At 45.2% G+C, this 10,636-nt stretch overlaps 1 protein-coding gene across 1 annotated transcript; it reads right to left on the reverse strand.

Moving 5' to 3' along the window:
- Window positions 1-354: 354 nt before the first annotated feature.
- On the reverse strand, window positions 355-10,126 carry ARF4 (ADP ribosylation factor 4). The gene is made up of 6 exons (XM_052679160.1): window positions 9,883-10,126; window positions 4,724-4,804; window positions 4,099-4,208; window positions 2,776-2,847; window positions 2,165-2,290; window positions 355-1,309 (listed from the first exon to the last, which is right to left on the reverse strand). The coding sequence occupies exons 1-6, from the start codon at window positions 9,947-9,949 to the stop codon at window positions 1,223-1,225; spliced, it is 543 nt and encodes a 180-aa protein (XP_052535120.1). The 5' UTR covers window positions 9,950-10,126; the 3' UTR covers window positions 355-1,222.
- Window positions 10,127-10,636: the final 510 nt, after the last annotated feature.

Consider the following 10,636-nt stretch of genomic DNA (forward strand, 5'->3'; position numbering starts at 1 on the left):
AAAACCACCTTGTTTTTAAGTGCAGAAACAAGACAGACATGCATGCTTCTCAGGCAGTTTGTACTTGTTTTATTACTGTTTTTGTAACTGTTAGTATTTTCATATCTGGACAACTTAAAAGGAATTTTAGATTTACAACTTCAAAAGACGCAATTATAGGTCTTGATGACAACTACTCTACTGCACTGTATACAACTCTGCCCACCTTGTGCTCCACTCTGTACAGCCCCAAACAAGTGAAAATGAGAATTACGTTCACATTCAAGCTGCAATGAAGCTCAGTTTATGGAAAATGAGTATGTGATAAGTCACAGTTCAACTATTTAAGAATCAAGAAGAGCATACACAGAACAATACATTTTATCATTTTATTAGGAATAATTCCAAGTGGGTTATGAAGAAACTAATCCATTGAGTTTGATGAATTTTCCAAAATCTCATTATGAAGATATGTCCACCAACAAACAGTAAAACTTCAGCAGAACTATTATACACTGGGCAAAAATAGTCAGGCTGATACCAAAAAGCAACATGCAACATAAAAAAAAAAAAGATACAATATAAAGGAAGACAATCTGCTGAATATTAAAAACAACCTCAACATGAGCTCTTCGCAGCCAGCACAGAACTATTCTACCCATCCAATCCAATTCTCACAAAGGCAAGTTGGGCCGATGGAACCCAAGGATTAATAAAATGTTCCTCAGTGCAGCAGATCTGAATAGTGTTTTAGAGCATTTTCTCGGCGGGGACAAGCAGTGTGAGGAATTCTTTTTGGCAAGGGAGAGAAATAAATATACGGAATGCTACATTTTTAAATCAGCAGACTGTCTGAGGAATGAAACAGGGCATCAGTAAACTAAAAGTAGCAGGGAGAAAAAATTAAAACATTAATTTATTTGGGCTCAAAAAAAAGTATTCAGAACAGATCTTGAAGATGTCACGATAACTATATTCAGGCATTTAGACTAACAAGGGAAGTAGAATCAGAAGATACACTTTTTCCAAGTTAAGGAGATTTTTACCCAAGCATATTGCTACCTTTGTAACATGTAGCTCGGTAAACAATAATTGGCAACAAAATAAGTTGAAATGCTGTAATATCCTGCCCAAAGATCAGTTCCAGATATTGTAATAACCAAGATGCAAACTAATTTTGTTGTAACAAGCCTAGACCACTTATATCAAACATGTCCCTGGTGAAAGAGTCATCCAGTTTGAGTTAGCGTTTTGAGAGTTCGTTTGAGAGCCAGTCAAGTCCCTCATACAGACCAGTTCCTTGCGTAGCACAGGTAGCCTGGACATACCACTGTTAACACAGAACACAGACAGAAAGAAGTTTACATACTGACAAAACACAAACTAAGTTATCACAGAATGTGACACAGATACAAACTCAAATAGCGCTCTTTAAACATTGTTTTGCACCCCAGAGGCAATACTGAACAGAGTATTTTCTGAGCTTTGAAAAGTATAGGCAAAGTAGGTAGGGTTTACACATCATCCAGAAGCTCTGTGTGCCAAAATACATTTTAGTGCATCAAGAAGAAAAAAACCAAACTGGCGCTTGTTTTATATGTAAAAAAATAGCTTCTCTGTTTTGCAAGATTGCTCTCCTGGAAACAGACATGCAATTATCAGATTTAAGGGACCTCTAGGGCATCTGACTACATATAAACTTAGTGTGTCAAACAACATGAGCACTACACAAGGACAGATAGTTTATGTGAAGCAACCGTGTATCTCAGAGGGCTGTACAGATGAGATGTAATTAGTCAAGAAGTATTTCATTTCCTCACATCTTTGTTGGGATGAGAATACACAAAGCATTTTGTCCCCGAGAAGTGAGCACTTGGACATGAGGCAAGCCTGCCACACTCCTCAAACACTGATGGTTACATTTCAGCAACAGGCTGCAACATTTCTATTTTTCCAGAAAAAGGTGAGGGAAAACACCTGCAACGTGCAGCTGTACACACTGAGTTATACGTCTAGATCACCTGTTTTAAAGGAGGATCTTCAACTTTGTCCTAGAGTTTAATAGCAGGTACATGCATCTCTCTACAGAAAGAGGTGAAAGCTTCCTTTGCTTTATAGGGAGATTAATATTATGACATCTAATAAAGCAAGCCAGAGTTAGCAACCAGACAAGTTTAGCACTTACAGTTCTGTTACGCAGGGACTGCAGGCCTAGTTTATCGGTCATCTCACTGATTGCCATGGCATTCGGCAGATCTTGCTTGTTTGCAAACAGCAGCAGCACCGCATCTCGCAGCTCATCCTCCTGAAGCTGAGAGAAAAGCAAACAGCCATGTTACTACATTAGCTCAGTTCAGTGCTTCAACAAGCACTCAAGAAACCTAAGTACTGTTTTAAGCATGATCTGCTTGTTCATTATTGCGCGAGTCACTGGATAGTAAAATTCATCCAGTACCCAGCAGAAGTTCTAGAAGAAATATTCTTTCAATAAGCAGTTTAAGTTCATCAGGACCTTGCTGATCAAATTCTCAAGTATTTATTAAAATTCTTCCCTCACCTCCTGCATTTTTCTTAACACTCTACGAAAGATTCTCACATGAGTAGTTCTTGAGGGAAAGCTTTCTACAGAGTTGCAGCTACTACACAGTGCACTAAAGCTAGAACTCCCTGGTGCAGACAATATGCACTGCAAAAACTTCCTAAACATGCTCAAGAATCTCATTCATCCTAACAAAAAACAAAGATCACCCCAAACCTCAGAAAAGATATTTTCTTCCAGAAAGCATCCACACTTACCATTTTCTGCAGCTCATCTGCTGCTTCCTCGATTCTCTCTCTGTCATTGCTGTCCACCACAAAGATGAGGCCCTGCAAGAAATTAGTCTGGCTTGAGGAAAGCAAATTTCTCAGAAAGTTCTGTTTATCCTGCTCAAGCATCACAAGATGTCTGTCTGAACAACTACACAGTGAGTATCAACAGCAAAACTAAGCTACAACTTTTAAGTTTAAAAAAAAAAAAAAAAAAAAAAACAACAAAACAAACCAGCAACCCACAATTAATTGGAAATGTCAGTTAACATATTGGTGTAGGAATCATTAATTTCAAAACAGACAAAACAAAAAGCACAAAGAACCCAAACAAGGTTTCCTAAACGAACACTTTTCCTTCCCTGCACCTCCCTTTTCTCTCAGCATTACATTAAATGCAGCGCAGGAATTGTAAGTTCTTCACCAAATGTTTGCATCAAATATTATTTCTAGCAGTATCTGTGTTACCCAAGTGCACTCCTCACATAAGCACTGCTTTCTCTGACCGTTTTTATTATTCTCTTGAAGACAGCAGAAGCAACTTTTTTTTAAGAATATTCTCAGTCCAATCCTATTATAAATAATTATTACTGAAATAACAATAGTGTTAGCTGCTTTTTGTCTGCCTAGAGCTCGGTTTTCTGCACCCAACTATCACACTTACATTGCACAGACATGTCTTGGAAACAATTCTAGATCCAACAGAACAAAACCCCAAACCTCACCACTTAAGTTCCTCAGTATTAGTAAGCGATTTATCTCAGTGCCTGTGAGCCAAAGGCAAGAATTACATTTACACCACCAAGAACGTCAGCAATCATGCCAGCATGAAACTGTCACTTTCTAAGCAATGAGTAGCAAGATATTGAAGACACTTTTAGATACTCTGCATGTGTTTTAGATACTCTGATATGTAAAGAAAAAAAAGCTGTACACTTTTGATGCTCAGTGCAGGACTTCAGACAATAACACTTTTTGCATAAATCCATACCAGTTCAGATAGATCAAAACCCAGCTAAATTGTTCCTTACAAACTAACAGCTGCTCTGGCTTATTACAGAATGCTAAAAGATTCTTAGGACTTTGCCCTCGTTAAGCTGTGCTCACCACTAAGCTCTGAAACCTTCAGGGTAAAAAAAATAAACTTAAATGGCTTTAACGAGAATAAAGCCTGGGCATCCCACAGAACTTGAGAAAGACAGCAAGGAACCCTTCTGAAAGAAGAGACAGGACAACTTTTGATAGACACTACAGCACATAATGAGCCTTTACAAAATAGGTTAGTAACCACTGCTATTGTAAAACTCTTACCTGCGTATTTTGGAAATAATGCCTCCAAAGAGGTCTGATTTTATCTTGACCACCAACATCCCAAACTGTGAAACAAATGTTTTTGTATTCTACCGTTTCCACATTAAAACCTAGAATAAAAGAGTCCATTAGAAATAGTTAATGGTAACGTTAGAACATAATTCCAATCCTGCTGAAGATAACTTCTCAAAGTTTTAATTCTGACAAGTGAATTATGACAAGACCTTTTATATTTTGGGAGATCAAAAAGAAAAGGCAGTTAGACCCAAAACACCACCTTCAGTTGAAAGAGCCTCTCAACCACAAACTGGCGAAGACTCTTGGTGTTAAGGCAGAGCACTGCTACCTAAATGGCTCCTGTACTCCTGAGCATCAGCTGCTGGCCGCTGTCAGACAGGTCTCCTGCCTGAGTGCATCTTCTGGGTGACGCAGAACGAGAATTACTGTCATGGCAGTATCAGGTTATGTAAGCCACCCCGAAGCTGCTCTGTTTGCCTCCATCCCTACACTAACAGCAAGGACATCAAACTCCTACACTCTTCAGGAGCCCATGCCTATAACACACATTTTAAGCAACAGGAACAAAGATGAGAATTGGTTATGAAGACATCAGAATTTATCTTACCAATAGTGGGAATTGTGGTGACAATTTCTCCTAGTTTCAGCTTATAAAGGATAGTCGTCTTACCAGCAGCATCCAAACCAACTAGGAAAAAAACAGAAAATTTTATTTAGTTCACAATATGAACTCAACCTCATCATTTCAAAGAGATGCCATTTGAAATGTATTAGCTTTGGTTTTTTTTTTGTTTTTTTTTTTTTCTTCCCCTTAGAGAAAACATCTTACTATATTCTCTGAAGTCATTGTTGATGTACTATTACATATTTTGCCTCATCTCCTCTACCCAGTTCTGAGAGAGAACTCAGCCAATAAACAAGCTCAATAGCGCATCTTCATCCACAACCTACAGATTCAGAATCTTCTAGTCATCTTCCTTCAGATTTGTGTTACTTGAGTTTTCTTGTTCTTTCTTAAAGTTATTTTTTCCAGAGAGTCAGGATGGTTTCAATGCCTCACAACAATCTACCAACAGAACATCACTTCTAACCAATCACACAGCTGCTGTTTAGCACTCAAGCAGGGGAACATCCAACTTGATGTCCGGCTAAGGGCGGTTCCATGCACACCTGAAGCAGTGTGAACAGCACTGGAAGACACTTCCATCTCCCTCATTGCACTCCCTTTGATTTATCAAAAGCACAAGCTATGTGAGGCAACTCTTATCCTTCCCCTCCACATATATTCCAAGAGTTGTGAGCTCTCGCCATGACATCACTTCTACACACTGAGACCCACCAGGATGCTTTCCTTAGCCAGGTCTGGCCATCCTTACTGAAAGCCTGCTGCACTGCCATTTGCTCTTCACTGCTACAGCCAAAGTTCAGTCAGCTGTTTTTAAAGGCAAGCTGCAGGATAGATATGCATTCCTTACCAAAACTGGATGCCCAGAGGCATTTTTTGAGAAGCATCACTAACACTGAGGCACACACGGTAGTTTTATAACATTGTTCTTGCAAATACCTATTGACACTTCAGAACACACAAGAGCAAGTTCAAGTACTGTTCTTTATGGTATTGCCCTACATTGAGTGCAAGCACCTAAAGAAACAGCAGGTACTAAGCACTTACCACAGCATCAGCTTCAATAAATGCCCATTTGTGGCAGTAAAAGTTCTACACAAGCAAAATAAAATAAAATAAAAAAATCAAACCTTCACTGAAGAAATAAATAATACTCATACAAGAAGCCAAATGGTATCCTTGCTTGGTAACACGGTTAGGTGTCCCATGGAAGTTTCCCACTCAGCGAGCCCATGCATAAGTTCTGAGTGGCTGCTCAGTCGGCTCCCTTAGCGCTGCAGTAACATGAAAGCAAAAGTCACCTCTTTACTCAAAATGAAACCAAACTCATAGGGCACTGCCTCCTTCTCAGGGCACCGACTGCTGTTACAGGAAACAACTACAGAACCTTGGTGCTCTGTAGCTCAGTGCTGTGAACACAGTTTAATATGCAACTGCAGTCTTTTTTTTTTTTTTTTTTCCCCCCTCTTTTTCACTATCATTGTGAATAAGAAGTAAAAATTAGATGTTGTTCTAATTACCAACATGACAGAGCAAGAGGAAAACACAACTGCCAAATAACTAAGCTCCCTGAGAAGGAATGAACTCCCTAAATGCTCAAACTAAATTAAGATTTCTAAGCTCCCCGCTGTCCAAGCGTGGGTCTCTGCTGGAGCCAAACATGCTCAACAAAAGCTGAGAACCCTGAGCGCAGCTTCAGAGGAACGTGTGCACCTGGAAACCTCCAAGCATTGGCATTTTCCCTGCAACAACCAAGTGCCAAAACTCTTTAAGGAAACTCAAATCCCCAGGTACTCCATCTGAGCTGGAAAACTATGTTTTAAATAGCGCAACACTTGAAACCCAGCTTTCTTCTTACGTAGCAGATCAGCCTCAGGTGAACATCTCCAGGATGCCTAGATATTCACGAGCAAGCAAGCCATGGATGTGCATCGTATGCGGCAGATCTCCAGTGTACAGATATGAAATAAATAACCAAATTACAGCTAAACATACTCTCAATTCTTCCTTCCCCTCACCCCCAGCCCCAAAACCACAACAGTTACCAGCGGAACAACACAAGACCCATGAAAACTGCCAACAAGAGAAAAATGCATTATCTACAGAATTAGTTCAGTGTTTGATGTGTTACAGCAGAGATGCTGCAGATAAATCTGTAGAGATACAGATAAACCAGTCCTGCTCCTGCACCAGAACCTCCTGCTGCCCCAGCAGTGTTGCAGAAGGATACATGAGCTACATGAGCACAACGCCCAGAGATGCTGCTGAGACCCAGGATCATCCACAACTGTAGTGAAGCTGTTGGACTTTGCAGTGAGACAAGCTGAGTTATGGATGGGTGTTTTCTTGTAACTCCACCACTGAGACAGCAGCCTTTGGCAGAAGAAAGTAACATTTGCGTGATGTAAGTCATCAGAAACTGACACTTTTAGTCAAGTAAAAGCTCTAAACTCTAAATAATCAATAGTTATCAACAGCAGAGCATCTGTTCACACTTATTTCAGTTTATTGATGCCCTTCATAGGACAAACAGGTCACAACACCAAATTTAAGTTTTGAGCCTCTAGGAAACATCTCTTTCGTGGTCCAGCAGCTTACAAGATTGCTGCCTCATTTGTTTTCAAGAATAAATACATTTACATTTGTACTGGAACACGATGTCAATCTATGAGTTACGTCATGTTAATTTCATGATAGAGAAGTTACTATCAAGACTAAAATCTGAGGCCTTAAATCTCCAAACAACGTGAACTTCCAATCCTAGATCTTCCCTCTGGCCCACCACATCAGCCTAACAACCTCCACGTGGGCATTACAGCAGTTGTACCACCGAGCGTTATACACAGACGGGAAGCACAGACTTGCGCTTGTTACAATTTAAGTCAAACATCCTCTTCCTCTAGAATGAGAATTTACACCTACAGCACTTTCAGCTGCTGTGAAAACAAATGCAGTTCTAAGGCCTTCACTCCTTAGAATGCTTCATTTACAGCCCGTCAACCACACTTCTAAACATCAAACTTGTCATTCTCGCTGTCCCATATACCACCCCTGTGATCACGTCAGCTCCTCAGTTACCAGCTTCCTGCCTTGGTGACTGAGTACCAAGCTGCTGCAGGCACCCTAACACAAACATCCATACACTAAATTGAAAAAAATAAAACTAAAAAGAATTGAGGACTGACTTTCTAAATGGAAACCCCATCAAGACCAATACGCTCTGGCAGTCACAGATTCCAGATAGTACAGAACACAGCACGTTGCTACTTCCAACATGAATGTTTCCCATGACCAGAGAAGAAGAGGGGTGGGGGGAGGGAAGCTCCTACCATCTTTAATTGGTTCACAAAGCTCACAATACATCAAGTACTGCTTAACAACAAACAAAGTTGATGAGTCCCAATTTAATAGAGATGGTTATTCCTTCACTTTTTCACTTTTCTTCTACCTTGACACCAGATCTCTCAAATCTTATCTTCATCCTTTAAGTACTACTATTCCTCTTTCATGCTTGGCTTCAAGTGGATAACTCTTTGGGGCCCACGAAGGGCTGATTCTCAACACAGTTTCAAGAAAACACACACAAAGAATGCCAAAAGAATGCAAGTCTACCCTGGTAGAAGAGGAACAGAAGATTGCTAAGTAGTTGTGAGCTGTACGAGAACACACTTTCCAAAGAATCTGGCCTTCCCTCACTACTCAGTATTCAATAATTACCTCTGCATTTGAAGCTTCTGAGTAGCTATTATCTCAGTTACCACTCACACAGCTACAGCAAAAGATAGCTGGCACTGTACTGCAGAGGGCACAGTGAGTATCATTCCTTTTTTAGCACATGAAGCCAGGAGTGAAGACTTCTGCAGACATACACATGTAAGAGTAGGACTGAGGAAAGGTCTAAGTCAGTTCTAGTGTTCAGACATCTCCAAGCACTAATATGCAATGCAGAATGTTATCCTGAGGTTCTTTTCTATGTTACAGGTGAATTACACATTCTACGATACAACACTCTGCTTCTCAACAGCCAATTTAGGTCCTGCAATACAGCCCCCTCACAACACAGCAGACGTGCTTCCTCTCACACTCACCAAAAGGCAGGAGCAGTCTCATGCTCTGATCCTTGCATGTGAATACAGTAAAAGCCTTGAAATCAAAGATGGGGAAAAAACAACAACAACAAAGGTGCAGCTGAACCAGCTAGAAGAAACACTACTCTGTAAGTCACAGCTAAGCTGGATCTGAACTAATTACAAACCAGTGAGGAAACGCAAGCCCTCGCAGGCCGTTTTGGTGTACCTGGCATTGCGTGCCTGCTCTCATTATTCTGTGGCACGCAGTTACCAAGACAGCACCTCCCGTCGCAGCCGGGCTCACCTGAAGGTCTCACACCTTTCGGAGCCACAAGGAGAGCCGGACTGCCGGGCAGACCCAGCACCGAAAGCCGGCAAGTTCAGCCAGCTCCCCGCTCGGGGCGCAGCGCCGGCCCGCAGAGCGGCCGAGGAACGCTTGAGGCGCGGGGCCGCGCAGCTGCGGACACACGCAGGCCGGCAAAGCGGAGAAGGAAAGGATGAGCGGAGGAGGAAGTGCGGAACGCGGAGCTGCCGCCCGTGACCTTTTGAACCGCGATCCCCCGGTGGGAATCTTCGGCCGCCGCCGCTTCGTCTGTCGGGTGGAGCCGGGAACCGCCGCCCCGCAGCGGATCGCTCAAGCCGAGCTCCGAGAGAAGCGCCGCGCGGCCCGGCGCACGAGGCACGGCGGGGGCGGGCGGCAGAACAGAAGGCGCTGTAGAGCCCGCGCTTCCCGAGCGCCGCGGCCGCCCCAACCCAGTGTCCGGATCCGCCGCAGGCTCGGCCCAGAGCGGCACAGCGCGGCCCCCCCGCCTCCGCTTGACTGTCCGCTCCAGGCCGCGGCGGTAGCGCGGTGCCGAGGAAGGGGCTGCCGCCTCCAGCCCCATCGCCACCTCCCTCTCCTCCCGCGGCCCCTAAATGAAGGGCACGGCACAGCACGGCACAGTACAACAGCCCTCCCCCCCCCCACGCCGCTCCGCTCCCTGCCCCCCGCCGGGCCCGGCCGCAGCGCAGTACGGCACGGCAGGCCGGTGCGGGGCCCGGCAGCGGCAGGCCCGGCCGCTCGGCCCTTACCCATGAGGATGCGCATCTGCTTCTTGCCGAAGAGGCGCGAGAAGAGCGAGGAGATGGTGAGGCCCATGGCGGCGGAGGAAGGGCGGGCGCGGCGTCGGGTTCCGCTGGCGGACGGCTGTGCGGAGCGGGCAGCGCGCTGAGCGTGGCGGGGCTCGGCGGCGCCCACTTATAAAGGCGCAAGCGGCGGCGGCGGCGGCTGTGTGACCGAGATCCGCGCTCGCTCGCTCTCTGCCACGTCACGCTCGCCACGGCCGCCCCGGCTCCAACGCGGACAGAATCGCGTCACGCTCAGCCACATCCCCTCGCCGCGGCGCCGCCCTCCGCCGCGCGGCCGAAAGGCGGCGAGGACTGCATTTCCCGGCGGACCCCGCGCCGCCTCCCGCCTCGCTCTCCTCTCCGCACCGCCGCGGTGCATTATGGGAATCGTAGTGAAGCCCTCCCTTCCATCGCTGCGCGGCGCGGCGCAGCGCGGCCTGCCGGGAAACGCGATCTGCGCCGCGCCGGAGCGCTGTGGCGGCCGAGGCCGGGCGGGGCTGCGGTCGCTGCCGGGCAGGCGGTGCGGCCGCGCTGGGCCGCGGGAAGCGCGATACAGAAGTTGGGGGTTTCGGGCGGAACGGCCCCGGAGAGCCCTCCCCTCCCGTAGCGCCCGGCAGCACGCGGGGCAGGCGGTAACAGCGGCGTCCCTCGGTGCATTAAACGTGGCTGACAGCAGCGTTTTTTCTTGTGTGTGCGTTCCGCAGCTCGCACCGCGGTG

Source organism: Tympanuchus pallidicinctus, unplaced genomic scaffold, assembly GCF_026119805.1.
Source record: "Tympanuchus pallidicinctus isolate F22 unplaced genomic scaffold, pur_lepc_1.0 scaffold17, whole genome shotgun sequence".
NCBI lineage: Eukaryota > Metazoa > Chordata > Aves > Galliformes > Phasianidae > Tympanuchus > Tympanuchus pallidicinctus.

Bases quoted from the DNA above. Each gene is read 5' to 3' on its own strand.
- ARF4 (XM_052679160.1), bottom strand. From the start codon at position 9,949: ATGGGCCTCACCATCTCCTCGCTCTTCTCGCGCCTCTTCGGCAAGAAG. The intron at 2,848-4,098 runs GTAAGAGTTTTA...AATTTCTTGCAG, and splicing joins ATTATTTCCAAAATACGCAG to GGCCTCATCTTTGTGGTGGA. The intron at 1,310-2,164 runs GTAAGTGCTAAA...CTGTGTTAACAG, and splicing joins AGTCCCTGCGTAACAGAACT to TGGTATGTCCAGGCTACCTG.